The sequence below is a fragment of the Falco punctatus genome, assembly GCF_963210335.1.
Source record: "Falco punctatus genome assembly, chromosome: 19".
Classification (NCBI taxonomy): Eukaryota; Metazoa; Chordata; class Aves; order Falconiformes; family Falconidae; genus Falco; species Falco punctatus.
The window spans coordinates 6071382-6095133 of NC_137599.1; the positions used below are offsets into that span (position 1 = coordinate 6071382).

At 67.1% G+C, this 23752-nt stretch overlaps 2 protein-coding genes across 11 annotated transcripts; one reads left to right on the forward strand and one right to left on the reverse strand.

Moving 5' to 3' along the window:
• Positions 1-43: 43 nt before the first annotated feature.
• On the reverse strand, positions 44-3811 carry HROB (homologous recombination factor with OB-fold). Of its 3 annotated transcripts, none has more exons than XM_080369620.1 (10): positions 3618-3811; positions 3354-3404; positions 2240-3154; positions 2076-2159; positions 1755-1895; positions 1466-1574; positions 1298-1383; positions 975-1082; positions 598-790; positions 44-402 (listed from the first exon to the last, which is right to left on the reverse strand). In XM_080369620.1, exons 1-10 carry the CDS (start codon positions 3669-3671, stop codon positions 329-331), a joined length of 1815 nt encoding a protein of 604 aa, XP_080225746.1. In that variant the 5' UTR covers positions 3672-3811; the 3' UTR covers positions 44-328. The 3 variants fall into 3 exon arrangements, with proteins under 3 accessions (XP_080225746.1, XP_080225747.1, XP_080225745.1); XM_080369621.1 differs by having other exon boundaries at positions 3669-3809; XM_080369619.1 differs by lacking the exon at positions 3618-3811 and having other exon boundaries at positions 3354-3597.
• A 1217-nt stretch (positions 3812-5028) lies between these two features.
• Positions 5029-23736, forward strand: HDAC5 (histone deacetylase 5). 8 transcript variants are annotated; one of them, XM_080369559.1, is made up of 27 exons: positions 5029-5154; positions 6134-6266; positions 8496-8693; positions 11104-11306; positions 12080-12218; positions 12319-12433; positions 12536-12663; positions 12777-12908; positions 13603-13715; positions 14054-14185; positions 14869-15091; positions 15204-15409; positions 15845-16120; positions 16674-16830; positions 17281-17414; positions 17485-17605; positions 17724-17773; positions 17856-17963; positions 18910-18965; positions 19083-19170; positions 19267-19386; positions 19499-19596; positions 19990-20108; positions 20194-20327; positions 20550-20634; positions 21193-21346; positions 22062-23736. In XM_080369559.1, the coding sequence occupies exons 2-27, from the start codon at positions 6245-6247 to the stop codon at positions 22099-22101; spliced, it is 3351 nt and encodes a 1116-aa protein (XP_080225685.1). In that variant the 5' UTR covers positions 5029-5154; positions 6134-6244; the 3' UTR covers positions 22102-23736. The 8 variants fall into 8 exon arrangements, with proteins under 8 accessions (XP_080225685.1, XP_080225680.1, XP_080225683.1 ...); XM_080369554.1 differs by lacking the exon at positions 22062-23736 and having other exon boundaries at positions 20550-21329; XM_080369557.1 differs by lacking the exon at positions 22062-23736 and having other exon boundaries at positions 14893-15091; positions 20550-21329.
• The last annotated feature ends 16 nt before the right edge of the window (positions 23737-23752 follow it).

Sequence of the window (23752 nt, forward strand, 5' to 3'; positions counted from 1 at the left end):
AGCAGAGGGGATGGTGACACATGTGCAGACAGGGCAAGGCAGGTACAGAACAGCCCTTTAATGCAGGTTTGGGAGCCAAGAGGGGCCAGCCTGCCCGCAGGAGTGGGGACAGGCACTGAGGCCGTGTCCACCCAAGACCCCCTGGGTCCCCCCAGCTCTTGGCTCCAGAACAAACATGACGATACTGAGGAAGGAGCAGGCGGGTGGGTGGTCAATGCATCACCTGCTTGCTCAGCTCCCTTGCTGGGCCATGGTGCAGCCCAGGCTGTGGCAGTGGTAACCTCCTGGTGCCTCCCCGGCCCCCTGGCCATGCTGCAGCCCCCCGAGGTCAGCAGCAGTCAGCTTGGGCTGGAGCAGAGAAGAAATCCTCAGGCAGCTCTCCCAGGAGCCCATCCAGGTCATCTGCACAAGCACAAGGAAGATGAAATTCATGAGTTTTACGTGTGCATAGTGGAGGAATCAAGCCCACGTACTAGGGACACAGTGGGACAAGACGCCCCTTTGGCACTGCCCGGGGGGGGAGACTGCCCAGCCCCAGGATGGGTTCTCCACATGACATCAAGCTTTCCCTCCCCATGTGGCACGGGCCCAGCTCACCCATGTCGCAGGCATCAGCTCCCACCAGGTCTTCTCGCCCAGGCCCAGGGCTCTGCAGGTGCAGGGAGAAGCCCCCAGGAGACTGCTCTGTGCTGTGGCTCCCTGTCCCCGATTGTCCCCCATCCCCAGGGCCAGGGACACCCTGGGGGGGCTGTGCGTGGTGGTCCAGGAGTAGCCCAGCCTTAGCAGGGACCTGCAAAACCCAGTAAAGATGAACTGTTGGGGGCCCACAGAAGGATTTATCTGTCCCTCCCAAGCCGCCCCCCACCTCCCCAATTACTCTTGAGGGTCCCTGCAGCCCGTACCCCCTGGTAATACCCCTGGGGGTCCCGGCATCCCCATCCCTCCAGGGCCAGCAGCACCATGCCCTCCCTCACCTCCCGTTGTGAGAAGCTGCCCTCGGGCTCCGGTGGGAAGATCTTGAGCAGGTTATTGGAGGTGACGTTGAGGTAGTGGTTGCGGTGGGATGGGGAGAAGACACCCACCTGTTGAGGACAAAGTGGTGGGTCAGACCCAGAGCTCCAGTTTCTGCTGGTGCCACTGGCCACAGCCTGGGGGGGAGCTGGAGCAGCCCCCTGTCCTGTTCCTCTGGGATGCGAGCTGGGCGGCTGGACACGGTGACCATGGGTTAGTGGCATCCGCAGCAGGAACGGCCCCAAAGGCCTCACTGCTGCTGGAGATCTGCCTCCACATCCCCTACCTGCTTCAGGAGCAGCACTGAGCCGGGCCTGAGCTCACTCTGTCTCTCTTCCAGCAGCAGACGATGCACTGTGCCCTGCATCTCTCCTGCAGATGAGGAGGGGACCCATTAGCCATGGGGAGCGATGGCCAGGACCCCCAACACAGGCACAAGCGTGGCTGCACTCACCAGTTGGGTCCCTGAACACGGCACCAGCATCGATGTTGGTCCTGGTCAGTGTCTTGATCATTACCGCCATGCTGGGGACCTTGTTCTTTGGGAGCTGCTTTAGGGCTGCCTGCCCACAGAGACCCTCATCACACCAATGTCCCCAAGGGCAGCCCCACAGGGGCACAGGATGTCTCCAGTCAGCCCACCTCAGCCCCCTCCCCACATTGATGCCTGGCCCTGGAAACAGCTCCAGGGAGCAAGGGGCGAGATGGGAAGCCGAGTCCCCAGAGCCGGTGCCCTCACCAACCTTCCGCAGCACCATGACCACACTGTAGGTCCTGAGGAAGCAGCCAGGGTCCCTCTCATCCAGACCCAGCTCTGTCTTCATGGCAAGCCAGGGGCCTTTCCCGAAATCCTCTTCCGTGGGTGGTGAGGCGCTGGGCAGTCCCTGGACAGGACAACCGTGGTCACCACCCTAGCACATCTCATGGCCCCGTTGCAGCAAGAGGGGAGCCCCAGGGACCCCCTCCCCTTCCAACATCATCCTCTAAAATCCATGGCCTGGGGACCACCCGCAGCAGCAGCACCGGTATTCACATCCGGATCTGCGCTGGAGTAGGGGGGTTACCTCCATCCGTGGTTTCATCACAGCCCCATGAGCTGGAGTTTGGGGAGCAGAAACAAAGATGTTCTCCAGTAGCTTCCCAGCATGCTGATGGGAGAAATAGAGATGTCCAGGGTTTTGTGTCTCCTCACCAGCTCAGCCCATCCCATCCCATCCCCTGCACCCACCTGCTGGGGCAGGATCCCAGCTGGCCCTGGGAACCGGCGAGTCTTCCCCTGCAGTGGGAGTCGGGGGGCAGCCCCAGGTGCTTTGCTGGCCGCTGTCACCAGCTGCACAAGGTGGTTGGTGACCACCGGTGTCTGCAAGCTGCCTGGGGCTGGCCCGAGCAGCTGCCTCGGCGGGGGCTCCACACTGCTTACCAAGGCCGGCGGGTTCGTGGGGGGCCTGGGGGGCAGCTGGGACGGGGGGCAGCCCTGCCGGGGTGCCTGTGCAGTGGGGGGCCGGGACACCCATGGCCCCACAGAGGAGCTGCTCGCTGTGGGCTGGCATAGGGGCACTTGGAAAGGCCTCAGGGCTGCACCCCTGGGTGCGGGGATGAAGCCCCAGGAGCCACCTGGGCTTCCCAGGGGGGTGGGTGGCTGGGGGGGGAAGGCACTGGCTGCGCTGGGCCGCAGCACCAGCTTGGGAGCAGGAGCTGCCTGTGGGGTGGGCAGGGGGTCCTGCCTGTCCTCTGCCCTGCCGGAGCCGGGTGGCACCAGCTCGTCTCCCACCCGCAGCTTCTTGGGGGCCACCCGCTCCTGGGGGCTCCCCTGCCCTGTGCGCACCCACGGGGGCTTCTCCCACTGCCCGGTCCCCGCCAGCAGCTCGGGGCCCTCCAGCTCCATGCAGGCTGCCAGGAACAGGTCGTTGTCCAGCTCATCCTGGGGAGCTGCTCCCCGGGCCGGGGGTCCCCCGCAGCCCGTGGGCTGCTCCCCCTGCCTGGCCAGGGGCCGCAGGCCAGGGGCTTTACCGGGACGGCGACCAGGCTGGGGTCCCAGCGGGCGGAGGGGCTGCGCGCAGGGAGGCGGCGGGCCATGGCCGGGGGACAGGCGCCCGGGGACCACGAACTGGTTCTCCGCATCCTCCACGGCGGAGAGGAAATCCTGCGGAAAGAGGTGCGGGGAGCCGGGCAGCGCCGCGCCGGGGGGGCCGGCCAGAACCGACCCCACGGCCCCCGGGGGAGCTACCGCCGCCGAACGGGCACCAGCGCCCGCTGCCAGCTCCGTGGGGAGGCGCCGGGCCCGGTGCTGCCCCCGCGTCTGTGCCGGTGCCCGGCGGGGGCCATCCCGGCCCGTCCCTCACCTCATCCGCCAAGTCCCCGTCGGCCCCGAACAGCTTCTGGAGGCGGCCGGCCTGTGGGAAGGGGGTGCAGCCGGGGTGGGGGCCGGTCGCGGGGCGCCCCCCCCGTGCGAGCCCCCAGGACCGCCCCATCCCGCAGGCGGCCCGTGGGGCTCCCGCCCCCTCCCCACAGGCCGGCCCACCCCGCGCAGCCAGAGCGGACCCCGGGGGCCCCACGGCGGCGGCCTTCCCCACCCGCCTGGGCTCCCCCCCGGGAGCCGGGCTCACCCCAAACCTCCGCATGGGGACCCCGGGCCCGCCTGCCCCCACTCCCGTTACCATGGCAGCGGCGCAGGCCCCGCAGCCGGAAGTGGGCCCGGCCGGGCCGCGAACCCACGGCTGCGGGGAGGGCGGGCGGGAACGGCCCCTTTAAGGGCCTCGCACCGCCCGTCGGCGGGCAGCAACGGCGGCCGCGCCCCTTAAAGGGGAGGTGGCAGCGCCCCCCGCCGGCCCGCCCGCCCCGAGGGTCCCGCCCCGCGGGTCCCCCCCGCCCCTCACTCACACCACCCACCCCCCCGGGCACCCACGCGTGTGAGTGTCCGCGCTGGTCCCCGGCGGTGACTCACGGCGGCCCCGGCCCGACATGACTCACCCCCGCGCGCCCACGCGTGGGCCTCACGCGCAGAGCGGCCCCGGGGGACCTGTCCCGTCCCCCCCCTCAGCGCTGTCTCACACACGCGCGTGCAATTGCACAAGCAGGAGCTACCAGCCGGTGGGGCAGGAACGCGCGTGTGCATGCGTGTGAGGGCACGCCAGCCCCTCGTGCATGCACACGCGTGTGCAGCGGCACACAGGCTGCCGTGGAGCGAGCACACATGTACCAGTGCACACCCACTTGCCATAGGCACGCTCACACGTGTGCACCGCCCCACCAGCTTGTTGCACACGGATATTCACACATGTGCATCCATACACTTGTGTACAAGCAATTACACGCCAACTTCTTGTGCATGCACGCAGATGTGTGCTGATGCACACCAACCCACAGCACTCGCACGTGTGTGCCATCACACACCAGCCTATGGTGCACACACGCACACACTCGTATGTGGGTCATGGTACTGTAGTGCATGGTGCGTGCTCACACGTGTGTCTTTGTGCACCAACCCCCCCCCCCCAGGATGTCCCATTGCACACTAGCACACGGCACACACTCACACACGTGCCCACATCAGCCTGTCACACATGCGGGCAGTAGACCATGCTGCATGTTCACAGGTGCAGTTGCACACCAGGACGCATTGCACACTTACACACACTGTTGCGCACTAGCAAGCAGTGCATGCTCACACGTGCCGTTACACACCAGCATGCGCTGCACACTAGGACATGATGCACACTCACATGTACCGTTGCACACCCACATGCAGTGCACACTCAACATGTGCCATTGCACACCAGCACGTGATGCACGCGGTGCATGCTCACATGTGCCGTTGCACACGCACATGATGCACGCTCACACACGCCTTTGCACACCAGCACGCGGTGCACGCTCAGACGCGCCGTTGCACACCAGCGCCGGCCCCCCCCACGCGTGTCATTACACACCCGCCCCACGCGGCCCCTTTAAGGCGCCCCCCCAACCCAGCCGCGCCCCGCCCCCGGGGGAGAGGGAGGGAGCGAAGCTATTTTTAGCGCAGGGTTCCGTCACGTGACGGCGAGTGACGTCACCGAATGTTGTTGTCGGGGCGGGCGGGGCCCCGCTGCAAAGATGGAGGGGCGGCGGGGCGCGCGCGGGGCGGCGCGGCCGGGCACCGCGCAGGTACCGGGGCCGTGCAATGGCGGGGGGGCCGTGCAATGGGAGGGGGGGCGTGCAATGGCGGGGGGGCACCGGGCGATGCGGGTGGGGGGAGCGGCGGCGGCGCGGTGCAGCGGGGGGGGGGGGCGGTCGGTGCAGCGGGGTGGTGGCGGGGGGTGCCGTGCATGGCGGGGGGGCTGCAGCCTGGGGAGGGGGCGGGGGGGCGCCGTGCAGTGGGGCTTGCGCGGTGCGATGCTGGGGGAGGGGCCCGTGCAGCGCGGGGGGGCGCGCCGGGGGGGCCCGTGCGCCAGCGCGGCGGGGGCCCCGCAGCGCGGGCCGGTTGCAGCGGGGGGGACCGTTGCACCGCGGCGGGCTCGGCTCTGCCCGTAACGCTCCGCCCGCCGCCCCGCCGGGGCCGCCGCGCCGCTGGGCAGATGGATGTGGCCCCCCCGCGTGGCCCTGCCGACCCCTGCCTCGGGGGTGCCCCAAGGGGCTGCAGCGCCGGGGGAGGGGGGCGCTGGGCCAGCCCCGCTGTGAGCACACGCATCGCCCCCCCGTGGGGTGGGCCTGACCACCCGTGTCCCTGTGGGGTGGCACCGCAGGGGGGTCCTGGGGGCTGCACTTGCCCGCTGCCCCCCGCCCCCCCCCCCCGGGTTCCACGTCTGTGCCCTCCCCCCTTTCTCTGCAGAGCCTTGTGTAACGCTGTCAGCCCCCCCGGCCTCCTCTGCGCCCCCACCCCGGGTCCCCACTGTGGGTGCCCCGCAGACCCCTGGGTCCCCCTTTTCCCGGGGGTAGCGGCGGGGAGCAGGGCCGCATCCTGCCGGCGGCTGCTGATGGGCTGGGGGTGAAACAGACGGTGGTGCCGGATCTGGCCCTCGGCTCAGGGAAGCTCGTGGTTCTGAGCGGCCCGGGCCCCTCCGGTTGGTGCTGTGGGGGGTTCTCGCTGGGGGGGCCGGGGCAGGATGGGGGACAGGGGTGCTGACGAGGCTGCTTGGTCCTGCAGGGCTCCTGGGCGGTGCGGGCACAGCCCCAGTGCCTCGGCCGGCGCTGACGGCATCTCCGGACACCTGCCTCTCTGCACCCCCCCCTGCACCGCTGTCACCTGTCAGCCACCATGGACCCCCAGAGCGACACAGGTGAGACTGGGGGACACCGGGCTGGGGGGCTGCACCCCACCAGGCACCCTGCCCTGTCCTGGGCATCGCATCCCACCCCAGGTGCAGCCGCGTCCCACCTGTACGGGGGTCGGGTCCCTGCCATGGCTCTGGACCCCCTGCTCCACTCCCCAGCACCCGTTGGGTGTCGGAGGGATGGGGACCTGCGTGTCACAGCGGCATCTGACCCACCACGGCACCTGCCACGGTGCCGCGGCTCCTGAGCACCCACGTGGGTGTCACAGTGAGACGGGTGTGCGGAGCGGCGATGGCACCGTGCCGGGACCCCTGAGCTGTCCCCAGCCACCCTGGACTCCCGGCATCCCGGGGGGACACTGGGGCAGGGGTCACACCCCACTGTGCCAGGTGCCCCAAGGTGCCATGCAGGGGTGACGGGTGATGCAAGGGCTGCGCCTGCGTCGGCTGCCGCTGGCTCCTCGTCACAGCTGCCCGGTAATGAGCCCGCTGGGAATTCCGGCAGCATCTGGGCATGGGGACCCCTGGCTGCCTGCGGGGTGCGCCGGGGGGGGGCAGCTGAGGCAGGGGGTGTGGGCAGAGCTCCCCATCCTGTGGGACAGAGCTGGGTGCTCGCTGGTGGTTCAGGCGGGGGGGTACGTGTCCCCTCTGTCCCCAGCCCCCCGTGCCGCTCGCCCCCCGTGCTGCCCGCCGGTATTTTTGGAGCGGCCGCGGGGCTGGAGCGGTGCCCGGCCGTGCCTGGCACGGGGCTGGCACGCGGCGTGGTGGCACGGGGACACGGCCCGGCTGCCTCTGCCCATCCCCGCCGTGATTTCCTCGGGGTCCCCTCCCGGCTGTGGCTCTGGGGCTGAGCCTGGGGGGCTTCGGGGGCCCCTGGGAGACGCTTCCATGGGACGAGGCCCTTGGGCTGCTGGGATGAGCTGGCCAGGTCGCAGCTGGGCATCCCCGGGGCTGCATCTGTCACAGGGACGTGGCAGGGGGCACCCCAATGCCCAGGGGTCCCCAGTCACCCTTAGGGTGCTCTGTGCCTTCCCACCCCGCTCGCTGCTGGCCCCCCTTTCCCCGCTCACCCCAAAGCTGGGATGCACTGGGGGGTCCTGCAGGAGCCCAGCATCCTCCGGCATCGCGCGGGTGGCGGTACCATCCCTGGGGGTGCAGGCACCCACCTCCCCTCCATCCCCCCTCGGGTGCCTGGGGGTGTCCTCCCCCATCCCACAGATGTGCCGCCACCTCTGGCTGGGGCTGCCCTGCCGGGGGCTGCCTGTGTTGGGGGTCCAGCAGCCAGGAGGGCTCGTTCCCGTGGCCTCCTGCCCGCTGGCGGCACCAGAAATAGCTGGGCTGACGTCAAGCCCCAAAGCACCCCGGGGGGGGGCAGGGGGCTGGCAGGGGGACAGCCCATAAATATCTTGGCTATTAAAAGTCTCGGCTTGGGATTAAGATGCTGGTAAATAAACATGGCTGCTGCCAGCGGGGGGTTACGCGTGGCCAGAGGGGTGGGGGGGGTCCCCCCATCCCCCAGAGCTGGGGGGTCCCCCACTTCAGCCCATCATCACCCCCAGCCCTGCTGAGCTGCTTCAGGTCACTGATCCGGCAGAAAATGTGCTGAGTCGGCACCTGTGCTGGGGACCCTGTCCCCATGGAGGCTCCTGCCCGGGGGGTCTCGGGGGTGTGTGGGGGCTGCTTGCCTTCACTTTCCCGGAGTGGGGCTAATCCCCCTCCACGTAACCTGGATTTTATTCCCAGCGGCGCTGATGCGGATTAACGTCCCCTGCAATTAGGGGCTCGCCAGGGACAGGCTGGGGTGCCTTGGGGGGGGTCGCGGGGATGCCGGCCCAGCTGCAGGCCCCCCGGTCCCTCCGTGCAGGAGCAGCCCCTCCCCCTCAGCCCCCAGGGGCAGTTTGGGGGTGCAGCTGGGTGGGTGGCCTTTTGCGTGTCCCCTGGAGGGGGCTGTGTCACGGGACACACACACACACACGCGTGCACAGACACACACACACGTGTCATGCTCTGTCCCACGGGAGCCGGCGTGGCTCCCCCCCGGCGTGGCTCCCCCCCGGCGTGGCTCCCCCCCGGCGTGGCTCCCCCCGGCACGCTGCCCTATTTATAGCGGCTCCTCCCGTGCATGGCTATTTCCAGATGTCAGAGAAAAAAGTCTGGCGGGGGGTGGGAGGGGGGGCCACCCTACCCTACCCGGGCTGGGGGGGCCACATCCGCTTCCCTTGCCCCTAATTCCAGGGATGCTTGGTGACCCCTGGCCCACGGCTCCCCCCGCCACGGGGGGGGTGACACACACACGTGCCCCAGGGCCCCCTGCGATGCTGCAGCCCGTTTACAGCAGCAGTGGCTGTCTCTCCGCAGAGGGGGGGTCCAGCCGTGAGCCCTCGCTGGAGCTCCTGTCCCGTGCCCAGCTCCATGCTGCGCTCCCTGCCCCAGGTGAGTGCTGGGGGGGGTCCTGGACCACCACCCCCCTCCTAAACCTGGCAGCATCCCGCCACCACCAGTCGTGTTCCCCAAGTGTCCCGGAGCGCTGGGAGGTTTTGGCTGTGTGTGTCCCCACCGGTGCTCTCCCTTGCCGGGGGGCTGGGGCATGTCAGGGGGGATGCACTGGGGATGTGCCCCCCCCCCCCCCCCCCCCCGCATCATGCTGGTGACACCCGTAGTGCTCTAGGCTGGATGCGGCCCTGAGAGCCCCCAGCAGTGTGTCCCCCCCCATGGGTTTTGGGGTGTGCCATCCCTGGGGGGGCACCCTGGTCCCCAGCCCCATGGCGGTGGGGCACCCGCTGGGGGTTTTTAGCTCCTGCTGTGCCGGGGGGGTTGCAGTGTCTCCCCACCAGGGCAGGGGCTCCCCGCTGGCTCTGGGGTGGTTTTGGGGGGTGGGTGCTGCTGTGGTGGCACAGGGGGGACGACGAGTGCAGAAAGGCGGCTGGGGTCTGGCACGGAGGGGTCGAGTGTGGCGTGGTGCGGGGGGGTGCATGCCCTGGCACAAGTGTGCAAGAGGGGGAGCCGCTTTCCTCACACGAAGGTGTGCAAAGGGGCCAGCCCTCCTTGCACTGACGTGCACAGGGTTGGCTGTCCTTGCACGGGTGTGCAAGGGGAGCGCTGGGCTCCTTGCACAGGTGTGCAAGGGAGTGCTGGGCTCCGTGTGTGGGTGTGCAAGGGGAGTGCTGGGTTCCTTGCACGGGTGTGCAAGGGGAGCGCTGGGCTCCGTGTGTGGTGTGCAAGGGGAGCGCTGGGCTCCTTGCACAGGTGTGCAAGGGGGGGATCTGCTCTCCTCGGGGAAGTGTGCGAAGGGGCCAGTCCTCCTTGCACCAGCGTGTGCGGGGTTGGCTGTCTTTGCACGGGTGTGCAATGGGGAGAGCTGATCTCCGTGCACAAGTGTGTGTAAAGGGCTGGGTGTAAGGGGGGGGGGGGCCAGCCGTGGCGGTGCTGCCCACCCTGGCCTGCCCCGTGCTGGGGACGGGCGCAGAGGGAGCCCCTGTGCCGCCCTGGGGGCCCTTTGCTTTGGTGGGTCCGTGGGCACCCAGGGGTTAAGCAGCCCCATTTCTCCCGGGGGGTGGCGGGGGGCCGCAGGCTGGTGGCCCCCCCGGCAGGGTGGTGGCCCGGCCGGGTCGGGTGGTGGCCCTGGCCCCTTGCCAGCCCAAAGCCACTTCTGAGCCCCTAAGTGCAGGTTTGGCCAGGGCTGGGCCGGCTCCTGCCCTGGCCCCTCCGGGGCTATTTTAGCCCCTCCCGGGTGCTGCTCGCCGCTCCCCCCCACATTGCCCCCCCCCCGCCCCCCCCCCCCGCGGGTGGTTTTGTTACCCCCCAAACTGGGGGGGGCTGTAAGTCCTGGGGGGCTGCAGGAGCACCCCAGTGTGCTTCCCCCCCCTCCAGGAGAACTACCCCTGCCCGGGGGTGGATTGGGATGATGAGGGGGGGCTGCTTGGCACTGGGGGCACTGGTGCATACTGGGGAGATTGGTGCTACCTGGCTTAGGGGGCTGGGTTGTACTGGGGGGAGCTGATTGGCACTGGGGAGCACTGCGTGGTACTGGGAAGGGGTGAGTGGGGTTTTTTAGGGGGCTGGGACAGGACCGGGGGGGGGGGGTGGCAGAGCGGGGGGTGCTGGACCCCCGTGGCTTGGTGACGTCTGCGGGTCCGTGCCGGGCACACGTCAGTGCCCGATGTGCAGCTACGAGTGGTGCGGTGCAGGGGGGGGAGGGGGTGGGCGCATTAGCTTGCAGCGCGTGCCCCCCGCCCCCGCTTTCCTGTTTGCGTGGAGATGGGCCCCCCCAGCTGCCGTACCCCCCTCCCGGGGGGGCAGGGCCCCGCACGCCTGGGTTCCCTCCCCCTGCCCTTTGCTGCGGGGGGGGGGGGGGGAGCTGTGTCTGTCCCCTCCCTGTTTTCTTTGGAGGCTTGGGGGTTTGTGCCCATCCCCGAGTCAGGGCTTTAGGGGGGGATGTTGGGGGGCGTGTGTGTCGGTGTGCCCCCACCCCAGCAGCCCTCTGGCTAGTTGTTGCATGTTACAGATGCTCAGTTTGGGGGGGGGGGGCTGTGCTTCAACTGGGGGAGGGAAACTGAGGCATAGGGCTGATCCGGTGTGCCCGGAGCTAGTGGGAGCCCCCAGGGTCCTCATGGGAGGGGCTCATCCCTGACACACACCCAGCAGCTCCCCCCCCCTCCCCCAACAGCCCCCTGGCTCTGGGATTGCTCAGCCTGCCCCCTGAGCATGCCCCAGCTCCCCTCTGCGCCTGGGACACCCCCAAACTGCCCCCTACGTGTGCCCCAGCTGTCCCTCTGCCCGGTCCCAGCTCCCTCCCATCCCTGGGACCCCCCTGAGCACCCCTAAGGCTGGCTGGTGCCCGCAGGGGTGGAGGGGCCAGCGGAGGCGTGCGGGGAGTGCCGGGGGCCAGGGCTGGACGCGGCGGCGCGGGAGCGGCAGCTGCAGCGGGAGCTGCTGGCCCTCAAGCAGCAGCAGCAGCTCCAGAAGCAGCTGCTCTTCGCCGAGTTCCAGAAGCAGCATGAGCACCTCACCCGCCAGCACGAGGTCCAGCTCCAGAAGCACCTCAAGGTGGGCTGCGGGCAGTGGAGCCACTGGGGGGGGGTGTCGCTGGTGGAGGGGGATGGAGCTGTGGGGTGTCGCCTGTCTGGGGTGATGGAGCCATTGGGTGGAGACTGGGGGTGGTGGAGTTGTTGGGGGTGATGGAGCTGTGGGGCATTGCATGTCTGGGATGATGGAGATGGGGGACATTGCCTGTCGGGTGATGGAGCTGCTGCATAGAGATTGGGGGTGATGGAGCTGTTGGGGGTGTTGCCTGTCTGGGGTGATGGAGCCGGGGGGGCATCACCAGTCTGGGGTGATGGAGCCGGGGGGGCATCACCAGTCTGGGGTGATGGAGCTGTTGGGGGTGATGGAGATGTGGGGTATTGCCAGTCTGAGGTAATAGAGCCTTAGGAGGGAAATGGGGGGGGGGGGTGATGGAGCGTGGGGCATCACCTGTCTTGGGGTGATGGAACCATAAGAGACAGTGTAAGGGTGTTGGAGCTGGAGGGCATCACCTCTGCACAGTGATGGGGAGGGATTAGGGGTGATGGAGCCTGTTGAGTGGGGGAGGAGATTGGGGGCATCACTGACCGGGAGTGATGGAGCCGTGGGGCATCACTGGTCAGGGGCGATGGAGCCACTGGGGGCGATGGAGCTGTGGGGCACCATGGATGGTCCTTGGGCTGCCGGAGCTGTGTCGGGGGAGGGCAGGGTGGCGCAGACCCCTCAGGGCCTGCTCCGTGGAGGGGGTGGGAGGTGGGGGGTGTCCGTCCCCAAGCCCCCCCGGCTCTGTCCCGCAGCAGCAGCAGGAAGTGCTGGCTGCCCGCCGGCAGCAGGAGCTGGAGCAGCAGCGGCAGCGGGAGCGGCAGGAGGCCCTGGAGCAGCAGCAGCGCCTGGAGCAGCTGCACGCCCTGCGCACCAAGGACAAGAGCCGTGAGAGTGAGTGGGGGGCACGTGCGGGGCTGGGGGGCAATAGGCTCCTGGGGAGGGGGTGCGGGTGCTGTGCCCCTGCTGCCGCCCCCACCGTGTCCCCCCCCAGGCGCCATCGCCAGCACGGAGGTGAAGCTGAAGCTGCAGGAGTTCCTGCTCAGCAAGACGAAGGAGCCGGGCACCGGCCCCCCCAACCATTCCCTCCCCCAGCACCCCAAATGTTGGTAGGTCCCCCCCAAACCTAGACAGCCTCCCCCTCAAACTGGGCCGGGGGGGGACCCAGGCATCCTAGCGGGGTCTTCTCTGCCGCCTTCGCCCCCCCCCAGGGCTCACCACACCTCGTTGGACCAGAGTTCCCCCCCCCAGAGCGGCAGCCCGGGGACCCCCCCCTCCTACAAACTGCCCCTCCTCGGCACCTACGACGGCCGGGATGACTTCCCGCTCCGCAAAACCGGTGGGTGCGGGAGCGCCCGCGGGAGGGGGGCTGCCGGGGGGCTGCCAGAGCCGTGCCGGGGCTAATGCTGCTTCCCGGGTTCCCCCCCCTCCGCCCCCGCCCCCCCCCCGCAGCCTCCGAACCCAACCTGAAAGTGCGCTCGCGGTTAAAACAGAAGGTGGCGGAGCGGCGGAGCAGCCCGCTGCTGCGGAGGAAGGACGGCACCGTCATCAGCACCTTCAAGAAACGAGCCATCGAGATCACGGGTGAGCGGGGGGCGCCGCGGGCGGGCTGGGCTGCCACCTGCCTCAGTTTCCCCAAATCCCCGGGTGGTTCCTGTGCAGCGGTGGCAGCCTCCGGCCAGCACCCTGTGTCCACTCCCCGCTGGCTGCCGGGTGTGCGCTGCTGTGCACGTAGGTGCTTGTGCATCCACATGCTGGTATAACATGCTTGTGTGCATGCGTGTTTGTGCTGTGCATGCATACGTGGTTTTATTGTGTGCACATGTGCTTGTGCATATACATGCTTGCGCAGTGTGAGTGTGCATGTGTGTATGTGTGCTTGTACAACCTGTTCGTGTGCTTGTGCATGTATGTGTTTGTACTGTACACATTTATGTGCGTGCTTGTGCTACGTGTGCACATGTGGGCTGCTGCACATCTGTGCGGTGTGCACGTGTGTGCGTATACAGGCTTGTAATGTGAGTGCACGCACATACTTGTACATATACATGCTTGCATAACACGTGCTTGTGTATGCTTGTGCTGCACTTGTGTGCTTGTGCACCGTGCATGCTTGTGCACCACATGTGCTTGTGCGTTTGCACACCCTTGCACGTGCATGCACACACTCCGGTGCAGGCTGCCCTGTCCCTCCTGTGGCCGTGCACCTTGGCAGGGGAAACTGAGGCAGGGCTGGGGGTGGCGGCAGCAGCCCCCGTGACACCTGCTGGCCCTGCAGTGTCCTCAGTGTGCAGCAGCGCCCCGGGCTCTGGGCCCAGCTCCCCCAACAGCTCCCACAGCGCCATCGCTGAGAACGGCTTCACCGGCTCCGTCCCCAACATCCACGCTGAGGTAGGAGCTGCCGGGGGTGGTGCACGCGTGTGCGGGGCGTGTGCTGTCAGCGTGCTCAGGGCGCACATGTGTGTGCGGGTGTGTGCTGTGAGCATGTCGGGTGCACACGTGTTGAGGTGTGTGCTGTGAGTGCTCAGGGTGCACGCGTGTGCTTCAGCCATGCGCTGTCGGTTTGCTCAGGTGTGTGCTGGGTCACGTGTCTGGGTGCACGTGTGTGCTCAGGTGCATGCACCCCGCGTGTGCTCCCAGGACTGCAGCTCATGCATGTCCCTGGTGTGTCTTGGCACACGCATGTGCATGTTCATAGCGTGTCAGTGCCGTGTCCCCCTGCCCCACAGCAGCTCCTGCCCCAGCACCGAGCCCTCACCCTGGACGGCACCAGCCAGCTCAGCCTCTACACGTCCCCGTCCCTGCCCAACATCTCCCTGGGGCTGCAGGCCACTGTCACCGTCACCAACTCCCACCTCAACGTGAGCGGGGCCAGCGCTTGGTGTGGGGACCCTGCGCCCTGGGGGGTGGCACAGGGACCTGGGGCCCCATGGGGGGATGTGGGGACACCACGAGGGGTGGCAAAGGGACCTGAGACCCTGTGGGGGGATGTGGGGACCCCATGTGGGGTGCCATGGGGACCTGAACCCCATAGGGGGGATGTGGGGACCCCACGGGGGGAGTGGCATGGGGATCTGGGACCCTGTGGAGGGATGTGAGGACCCCATGCAGGATGGCACGGGGACCTGAACCCCATAGAGGTGATGTGGGGACCCCGCGGGGGGTGGCACAAGGACCTGACATCCTGCAGGGCTGGCCTGGGGACCCAGCACCTCAGAGGCTTGGCGTGGGGACCCAGTGCCCCCCAGGGGACCCCATGCCCATGGGTTGATTGTTGGGCAGGAGAGGGGGGTTCCAAGCCAGGAGCCCTGGGTGCCCCCCCCCCCCCCCCCCATATGCCCCCTCATGGGTTTGTGCCTCAGTTTCCCCACGGGAGAGAAACCGCATCATGCAGGGGGAGGGCTGGCAGCACCCCAGGCTCTCCAGTTTGGGCTGCTCCCAGACTGGGGGGCACAGGGCTGGGTGGGGGTGTCACCTCACACTGGGTGGGTGCGCCTGGCCGCCGAGGGCTGAGGGGGCACAGCGCCGTCCTCCGTCCCCACAGGCGTCCCCCAAGCTGTCCCCGCAGCAGGTGGAGGCCGAGCGCCCGGCGGTGGCCACGCTGCGTCCCGGGGCCGCCCTCAGCGGGAAGTTCCTGAGCACTTCGTCCATCCCGGGCTGCCTGCTGGGGGTGGCCCTGGAGGGGGACCCCCCCGCCGGCCCCGCGTCCCTGCTGCAGCACGTCCTGCTGCTGGAGCAAGCGCGGCAGCAGAGCACCCTCATTGCCGGTGGGTCCCCTGCTCTGCCTCGGCGTCCCCTGCTTGCAGCACCCCCTGGCACCGCTGCCCTGGTGGGGGTCCCGGGGGTCCCGGGGTGCTGCGCTGACACCGGTTCCCGCAGTGCCACTGCACGGGCAGTCGCCGCTGGTGACGGGGGAGCGTGCGGGCAGCGTGCGCACGGTGAGCAAGCTGCCACGGCACCGGCCCCTCAGCCGCACGCAGTCGTCCCCCCTGCCCCAGAGCCCCCAGGCGCTGCCCCACGGCGCCCTGCCCCACGGCGCCCTCCAGCACCACTTCCTCGACAAGCAGCAGGTCCAGCTGGGCAAGGTGGGGGCTGGGGCTGCCGTGGGGCTGGGAGAGCGAGTGTGGGGCGGGCATGGGGCAGCTGTGGGGCTGGGAGAGGGACTGGAGGGTGTGGGTTGGGCATTGGGCACCCGTGGGGCATATATGGGGAGGGTGTGGGGGGGTTATGGGGTGGGGATGGGGTGGGGGGTGGATATAGAGTGGCTGTGGACCACGGGGTGGGGATGGGGTGGATACTGGGGGGGCCATGGGGGGGATGTGGGGTTTTGGGGTGGGTACAGGGTGGGGGGTGGATATAGAGTGGCTGTGGGGCATGGGGTCTATACGGGCGGATACTGTGGGGGGGATGTGGGGTAGCTGTGGGTGTGGGGTGGGCATGTGGGGCTGGCTGCAGGGGTTTTGGTGGGTTTGGGGGTCAGTTTGGCCCCCCCACACCTACTGCCCACCCCACCCCCCCAGCTGCTCCCCAAGCCGGGGGAGCTGGCGCGGCAGCCCCCCACCCACCCCGAGGAGACGGAGGAGGAGCTGACAGAGCAGCAGTCGCCCCCGCCGGGGGATGGGGTGTCCCCCGGTGCCCCCCTTGCCCTCATCTCCGCGGATGCCGGGGACCCCCCGGAGCGGCTGCAGGATCCCGAGGGCTGCGGGGTGCCCTGCGACGAGCCAGGTGACAGTGGGGACGAGGCTGAGGTCCCCGGGGTCCCCGATGTTGCTGAGCTGGGCGTCACCTACAAACAGGTGAGGCCTTGGGGGGCCCCATGGACCTGTGGGGGGGGTCCCAGATATCACCAGTTCCCTGAATGGCTCCGCCCCAGACTCCTGCACAACCGTCCTTTGCACAACCATCCTGTGCACGAGCATCCCACTTCGCATGCACATCTTTTGCACAGGCACCTCTTGCACAAGCACGCTGTGCACGAGCGTCCCCTCTGCACGCGCATCCTTTGCAGGCGTGTCTGCATCCCTCGCCCTTGCACCCCATCTCCTGCTCCGTGGCCAGCTGTGCCCGCCCCCCCCCCAGCTTTTTGGGGGCCTGCCCCCCCCCCCATGCTGCCGCAGTGATGACTCGGAGGGGCTGGTGACTCATCCCCATCCCCCCCCCCTTCCCCGGCCTCCTGGCTCCACCACCCCCGCACCGCGGCCCCCCCGGCCCCCGCCGTGATTCATCCCTCCCCCCCTCTCCAACCTCGACTTCGGACGTGGCCACCCCCTCCCCAAGCGGGACGCGGCTGTGGCTCATGCAGGGCGATGGGCTGGGGTTGATGGTGGGGGGGGGGGCTGGGACCCCCAGGTGTTCCCCGAGGCGCAGCTGCAGCTGTATCCTGCCCCCTCCTTGGGCATCCTGGCGCTGCCCCACCCAGCCCTCGCCCGCACCCAGTCGTCCCCCGCCAGTGCCGGCATCAAGCCCCCTGCGCCCGACGGGCCCCCAAAGCACCTCTTCACCACAGGTACAGGCTGGGGGGGGACATGGCACAGGGGGGTTGTCCTGGGGCGAGCACGTTGCCCTATCGCTTGGTGGGCTTAGGGGTGCCTGTGTCCCCTGGGGTGCCCAGGGGTCCCCCTATTCCATGGGATCCCCATCCCACGGGGTGTCCCATCCCTCGGTGTGCCCAGGGGTCCCCGTATCCCATGGGATTCCCCATCCCTTAGGGTGCCATCGGGATCCCCCTTTCCCCTGGGGTTCCTAATCCCTTGGGGTGCCCAGGGGTCCCCCTATTCCATGGGATCCCCCTGTCCCCTGGGGTGCCCCATCCCTTGGTGTGCCCAGCGGTGCCCATGTCCCACAGGGTCCCCCTCTCCTGTGGGGTTCCCTGTGTCCCATGGGATCCCCGGTGCAGGGCGGGGTGGGGGTCCCGGGGGTCCGGTCCCAGGCATGCCGCTGTCGCTGCCCGGTGCAGGCGTGGTGTACGACACGTTCATGCTGAAGCACCAGTGCACCTGCGGGAACACCAACATCCACCCGGAGCACGCCGGCCGCATCCAGAGCATCTGGTCCCGCCTGCAGGAGACTGGCCTCCTTGGCAAGTGCGAGGTGAGGCACCCCACGTCCTGGGGGTCCCCTGCCTGGCTTGGGGGGCTCACCCCTCTGTCCCCTTCCCCAGCGTATCCGGGGCAGGAAGGCGACACTAGAGGAGATCCAGACGGTGCATTCGGAGCATCACACGCTGCTCTATGGCACCAGCCCCCTCAACCGTCAGAAGCTCGACAGCAAGAAGCTCCTCGGTAGGTGCTGGCTGGGGGTGGGGGGTGCCCACATGCCTGGGTCCCCTTCTGGAGCATGTGGGGGGGGACACTGTCCCCACCAGCCCCCACCCCGGCACGGCACGCTCTGCCCCATCAGGTCCCATCAGCCAGAAGATGTACACGGTGCTGCCGTGCGGGGGCATCGGGGTGAGTGTATGGTGGCGGGGGGGAGGGGCCCCCGGGCCACTGTGGCCCTGCTGATTGTGTGTGTGTGTGTCCCCGGCTGCAGGTGGACAGTGACACGGTGTGGAATGAGATGCACTCGTCCAGTGCTGTGCGCATGGCGGTGGGCTGCCTGGTGGAGCTGGCCTTCAAGGTGGCTGCCGGAGAGATCAAGGTGAGCGGGGCAGGCTGGCACAGGCCACCTGCCTGCCCGGGTGTGCACGCTGCCCTGGGTGTGCACTGCCATGTGCACGCTGCCCTGGGTGTACACTGCCGTGTGCACGCTGCCCTGGGTGTGCACACTGCCCCGGGTGTGCACTGCCATGTGCACGCTGCCCTGGGTGTGCACTGCCATGTGCACGCTGCCCTGGGTGTGCACTGCCGTGTGCACGCTGCCCTGGGTGTGCACGCTGCCCTGGGTGTGCACACTGCCCCGGGTGTGCACTGCCATGTGCACGCTGCCCTGGGTGTGCACTGCCGTGTGCACGCTGCCCTGGGTGTGCACGCTGCCCTGGGTGTGCACCACTGTGTGCACGCTGCCCCAGGTGTCTATACGCGCTTACCTGAGGGTGTGATGATCCTCGCACACGCTTGTGTGTGTGTGCACTGTCCTCACGCGTGCTTACCAGGACGTGCGATGGCCCCTGTGCAAGCTTGGCTTGTGCACTTACCTGCGGGTGTGTTGGTGCTCAAGCACGTGTGCTTACCTGGGCGTGCATGGTGGTCCTTGTGCATTTTTGCACACGTGCAGTGTTCTCGTGCATGCTCACCTGGGGGTGCGGGGGGCTCTGTGCAAGTTTGCATGTGTGCGCCACTGTTGTGCACGCTTACCTGTCTGTGTGTGGTCCTCGAGCAAACTCACGTGGTGTGCACTCGCATGCACACTCGCAGGCGGTGTGCACTTGCACGCATGCTCCCCTGGGGGGGGAAGGACAGCCCTTGTGTGCTCGCATGTGTGCTCTGATGTGTGCCCGCTTGCAGAGGTGTACGTGATGGCACATGTGCACGCTTGCATGTGTTGGCACTGTGTTTGTGTGTATTTCCATGTGTGCTGCTCCCCTGCACGCTCACCCCAGGCGTCCGTGTCCCCATGCCACACATGTCCCTCTGTGTCCCCACAGAATGGCTTTGCCGTCATCCGCCCCCCAGGACACCACGCAGAGGAGTCCACAGCCATGTGAGTGGGGGGCTGCGGGGGGGCTGTGCTGGTGGGCCCCTGCCCACCATGGGGTGGTGAGGGAGGGTCAGTGGTGACCTGGGTGCCCCTGTGGCTGACCCTGTGCCCTGTCCCCAGGGGCTTCTGCTTCTTCAACTCGGTGGCCATCTCGGCCAAACTGCTCCAGCAGAAGCTCAGCGTGGGCAGGATCCTCATCGTGGACTGGGTAAGGCCCCCCAGGAGGGGGGTGGGGACTCCCCCCGGGTGATGGGGACCCCGTGGGATGGGTGGGGGGTCTGTGATGCCGCTGGTGCCCCGGCAGGACATCCACCATGGGAACGGCACCCAGCAAGCCTTCTACAGCGACCCCGACGTCCTCTACATCTCCCTGCACCGCTATGATGATGGCAACTTCTTCCCAGGCAGTGGGGCGCCCGAGGAGGTACCGGGGCAGGGGGGCAGGAGGGAGGGGGTCACCCTGCATCCTGTTCTGCCCTTCTCCCCTCCCCCCTCCGCTGGCTGCAGCGGTGGGGGTCACCCTTGGCTGTGCCCAGGTGGGCAGCGGGATGGGAGTGGGCTACAACATCAACATCGCCTGGACCGGTGGCGTCGACCCCCCCATCGGGGACGTGGAGTATCTCACTGCCTTCAGGTGGGCATCTTGCGGGGGCGGTGGGGGTCTTGGGTCCAGGGAGGAGTTTCTGTGTCCTGGGAGGGGTCCCCACACCCCTGGGGAGGGTCCCCACGCTCTTGTGGGGATCCCTGTGTCCTGACCGTGTCCCTGTGCCTTAGGTGGGGGGGGTTGCACTCCTGGGGGTGTCCCTGTGTCCTGAGGGGGTGCCCATGCCCTTGGGGATCCCCATGTCCTGGGAGGGTCCCCATGCCCTTGGGTTGGGGGTCTCTGCACCCTTGGTGATGAAGTCCCTGTGTTCTGGGGGAGGGAGCTGTCCCCCATGCCTCTAGGGGATCCTTTTGTCCTGGGGGGGGGGGTGTCCCTGCATCCTGGGGGGGTCCCTGTGGTCAGCCCTGACCCTCTGCCCCCCAGGACCGTGGTGATGCCCATCGCCAACGAGTTCTCCCCGGACATGGTGCTGGTCTCGGCTGGCTTCGACGCTGTCGAGGGTCACCTCTCCCCACTCGGTGGCTACTCCGTCACCGCCAAATGTGAGTGGGGCCTGGGGGTGTGCCCGGGGGGGGGGACACAGACCCTGGATGAGCCGTTGTCACCCCCCCACTTGGTGTCCCCCAGGTTTTGGCCACTTGACAAAGCAGCTGATGATGCTGGCGGGGGGCCGGGTTGTGCTGGCGCTGGAGGGGGGGCATGACCTGACAGCCATCTGTGACGCCTCGGAGGCCTGCGTCTCCGCTCTGCTCGGCCTGGAGGTACGGGGGTCACCTGTGGGGACCCCCCACCCGTGGGAATCCCCTCGGCCACCCCAGGGTGCAGGGCTGTGCTGAGGTGCACACCCTGCGTCGTGCCTCAGTTTCCCCTGGGTTGATGAGGGGGGGTTCCAATCCTGGCCCTGCTCTTGGTGGGGGGGTTTGGGGGATGCTGGTGGCAGGTTTGGGGGTCTTGATGGTGCTGTGTGTGTGTGCCCCCACCAGCTGGAGCCCCTGGATCCATCCCTCCTACAGCAGAAGCCAAATGTGAATGCGGTGGCCACCCTGGAGAAGGTCATAGAGATCCAGAGTGAGAACCTGCAGCCGGGGAGGGGAGACACGGGCCCTGCTGGGGTGTCCCTGCGGCTGCCCCTGCCCCTGGGGACATGGGAGAGAGTCCCCAGGGCTGATTCTGTTGGGGGGGTGGGACACATAGAGGGGTCCACAGGGCTGTCCTCGCCATCGAGGGACCCCAGTGGGTCTGTCCCTGCCCTGAGAGGGAGCTGGAGGAGTCTCCAGTGCTGTCACTGGGATCCTGGGGGGCTGCCCCCGCCTTAGGGGGGAACCGGAGGGGTCCCTGGGGCTGTCCCTGCCTTGGGGGGAGGGGTCCCTGGGGCTGCCCCCGCCTTGGGGGGGAACGGGAAGGCTCCCTGGGGCTGCCCCTGCCTTGGGGGTCCCATGGGTCCCCCAGTTGTCCCTGTCATGGAGGTGCTCAGGGTTGTCCGCACCATGGGGGTCCCGGGGCTGTCCTGGCTGTGGGTGACAGCAGGGGGTCCCGTGCAGTGCCCCCTGCCCAGGGGGTCCCACGGGTCCCCAGGCTGTCCCTGCCGTGGGGGTCCGGGGTGCCCAGCGCTGCGGCTGCCCGCAGGCAAGCACTGGGGCTCGGTGAAGCGCTTCGCGGCGGCGGTGGGCTGCTCGCTGCTGGAGGCGCAGAAGGGGGAGGCGGAGGAGGCTGAGACGGTGACAGCCATGGCCCTGCTCTCGGTGGGCGCCGAGCAGGGGGGTGCCAACCCCCAGCCCAGGTATGGCCCCAGGGTGGCCCTGGCTCTGCGTGCAGCCACACATGTCCTTGGAGGGGGGGGAGGATGCGTGTCCCCTGGGCTGTGCACAGAGCCACGCGTGTCCTTAAGGGGATGATGCGTGTCCCCTGGGCTGTGTGTGCAGCCACGCATGTCCCTGGTGGGAGGATGCGTGTCCCCTGGGCTGTGCACGGAGCCACGCGTGTCCCTGGTGGGAGGATGTGTGTCCCCTGGGCTGTGCACGGAGCCACGCGTGTCCCTGGTGGGAGGATGCGTGTCCCCTGGGCTGTGTGTGCAGCCACGTGTGTCCCTGGTGGGAGGATGCGTGTCCCCTGGGCTGTGCACGGAGCCACGCGTGTCCTTAAGGGGATGATGCGTGTCCTCTGGGCTGTGCGTGCAGCCACGCGTGTCCCTGGTGGGAGGATGCGTGTCCCCTGGGCTGTGCATGGAGCCATGCGTGTCCTTAAGGGGATGATGCGTGTCCCCTGGGCCATGTGTGCAGCCACGCGTGTCCTTAGTGGGGATACGTGTCCCCTGGGCCGTGTGTGCAGCCACACGTGTTTGGGGGGGGTTGATGGACACATGTCCCACCCCAAGGACAACTGGGAGTGGGGTTGGGGGGCTGGAGGCCACTGTGGCCACTGAGCTGCTGGTGTCGCTGCCTCAGTTTCCCTGCCGGGGGTCCGGCGCCCTCATGCCCCCCTCTGCCCCTGGCCAGGCCGGCGGAGGAGCCGATGGAGGCTGAGCCGGCGCTGTGACCTGCCATCCCCCAGCTGAGGTTTTTTTTCTGTTTCTGAAGAAGAAACACCAAGAAGAGAAGAGAAACACACACACAAAAATCACATTTAAAAGAAAAAAAAAAACCCAACACATAAAGGGGGAAAAAAAAAAAAAAAAACAAACAAAAAAAACCACCCAAACAACTGAAATGGAAGAAACCAGGAGGAAAACAGAAAAAAGAAGAAAATATTTTCTTTTTCTATTAAAAAGAGGAGAAAATCACAAAAAAATACCACCCCCCCGTCCCGTTGGACCCCAGCTCCACGCAGTGTTTGCGGTTGTGTCTCTTGTGAAGCATCAGTTCCACCAGCACTCCCGCCCCCTCTGTCCGTCCCTCCGTCCGTCTGTCCATCCGTTGGGTTTTCCCATCGCTGCCTACCCGCCCCCCCGCCCCCCGGGCCCGCAGCGGCTCCTCTTTTTTTTTTTTTTTCCCCTAAGATTTTTTTTTTCTTCTTTTCTCTCTCTTTTTTTTTTTTTTTTCCCCCTCCCCCCCTCCCACTTGTTCCCTCCCCAGCTCCAGTGTCCGTCCGTCCGTCCCCCAGGGAAAGGCGATGGGAAATATTTGTGCCTTTAATTAAATCTTTTTTTTTTTTTTTTTAATGCCTTAATTTCCCTGTGATTTTTTGGGATTTTTTTTCTTTTGTCTTTTCCCCCCTTTGACATCCCTGTATCAGAGTGGGACGCAAGACATAGGGGACAAGCCCCGTCCCTGTCCCTTTGTCACCCTGGGTCAATGGGTGATGGATCCCAGCACCACCATTGGGATAAAACTTTGTTCTTAAAAAGAGAGGAGAAAAAAAGGAAAAAAGACACACACACACAAAAAAAAAAAAAAAAAAAAAAAAAGAGGAAAAAAACCCACTTGATTTTCCTGTTACTTCACCAGCCAGAGGGGACTTGGAGCGATCTTAGCTTTAAAAGAGGGAGAGAAAAAAACCCCACACAAAACAAAGGTATATAATTTTATTACAGATGTATTATTTAATAGTATTTTTTTAATGGGTGGGTCCCGGGGCGGAGGGGGAGGATGGGGACAGCGCTTCGTGTTTTAAGTTATTCCTGGGGGTTTGGGTTGGCTGCGGGGCATCCCCAAATCAGGAGGGTGGTGGCAGAGATGGGGATGCGCATGTGCCCTGTCACCTCCTGCGGCCCTGGAGGGGGACCCCGGCTCAGAGCAACAGGTGGGGAAGGAGGAAAGGGGTGTCACTGGGGGTGACCCCAGCCCGGTTGTCCCCAACGCTAAGGACAACACCTTGTCCCCAAGGTGGGGCTCTGTTGGGTGGCAGTGGCAGCCCAGGACCCTTCCCGTCCCTCCCCTTTCGTAGTGGGTGGGTCACAGCCCACAGCCCCCTATCCCAGGAGGGAGAAACACCTCACCTAGAAACCAACCACCTCCCGGGGGGGGCGAGGGGTGCCGGCCCCCCAGCAGTGAGGCCGTCTTGCTTTGGGCTGGTGTCCGTGTCCCCCTGCCCTGTTCCCCCCCAGCCCTGCCTCGGTTTCTTTTCTGTCTGTCCGACGCCCGCTCGCGCGCTCTTGATATGGTTTTCAGTTGAGTATTTTGTAAGATGTTACCGATGTTCGTCCTTGTATAAATAAAACTGTTTCTGGCAATACCCGGTGGCGCCCCGC

Bases quoted from the DNA above. Each gene is read 5' to 3' on its own strand.
- HROB (XM_080369619.1), bottom strand. From the start codon at position 3,482: ATGGGGCGGTCCTGGGGGCTCGCACGGGGGGGGCGCCCCGCGACCGGC. The intron at 1,575-1,754 runs GTTGGTGAGGGC...CTCTGTGGGCAG, and splicing joins TGGTCATGGTGCTGCGGAAG to GCAGCCCTAAAGCAGCTCCC. The intron at 1,384-1,465 runs GTGAGTGCAGCC...CCTCATCTGCAG, and splicing joins CGTGTTCAGGGACCCAACTG to GAGAGATGCAGGGCACAGTG.
- HDAC5 (XM_080369554.1), top strand. From the start codon at position 6,245: ATGGACCCCCAGAGCGACACAG. The intron at 16,121-16,673 runs GTGAGGCCTTGG...TGGGACCCCCAG, and splicing joins TGGGCGTCACCTACAAACAG to GTGTTCCCCGAGGCGCAGCT. The intron at 20,109-20,193 runs GTGAGTGGGGCC...GGTGTCCCCCAG, and splicing joins CTACTCCGTCACCGCCAAAT to GTTTTGGCCACTTGACAAAG.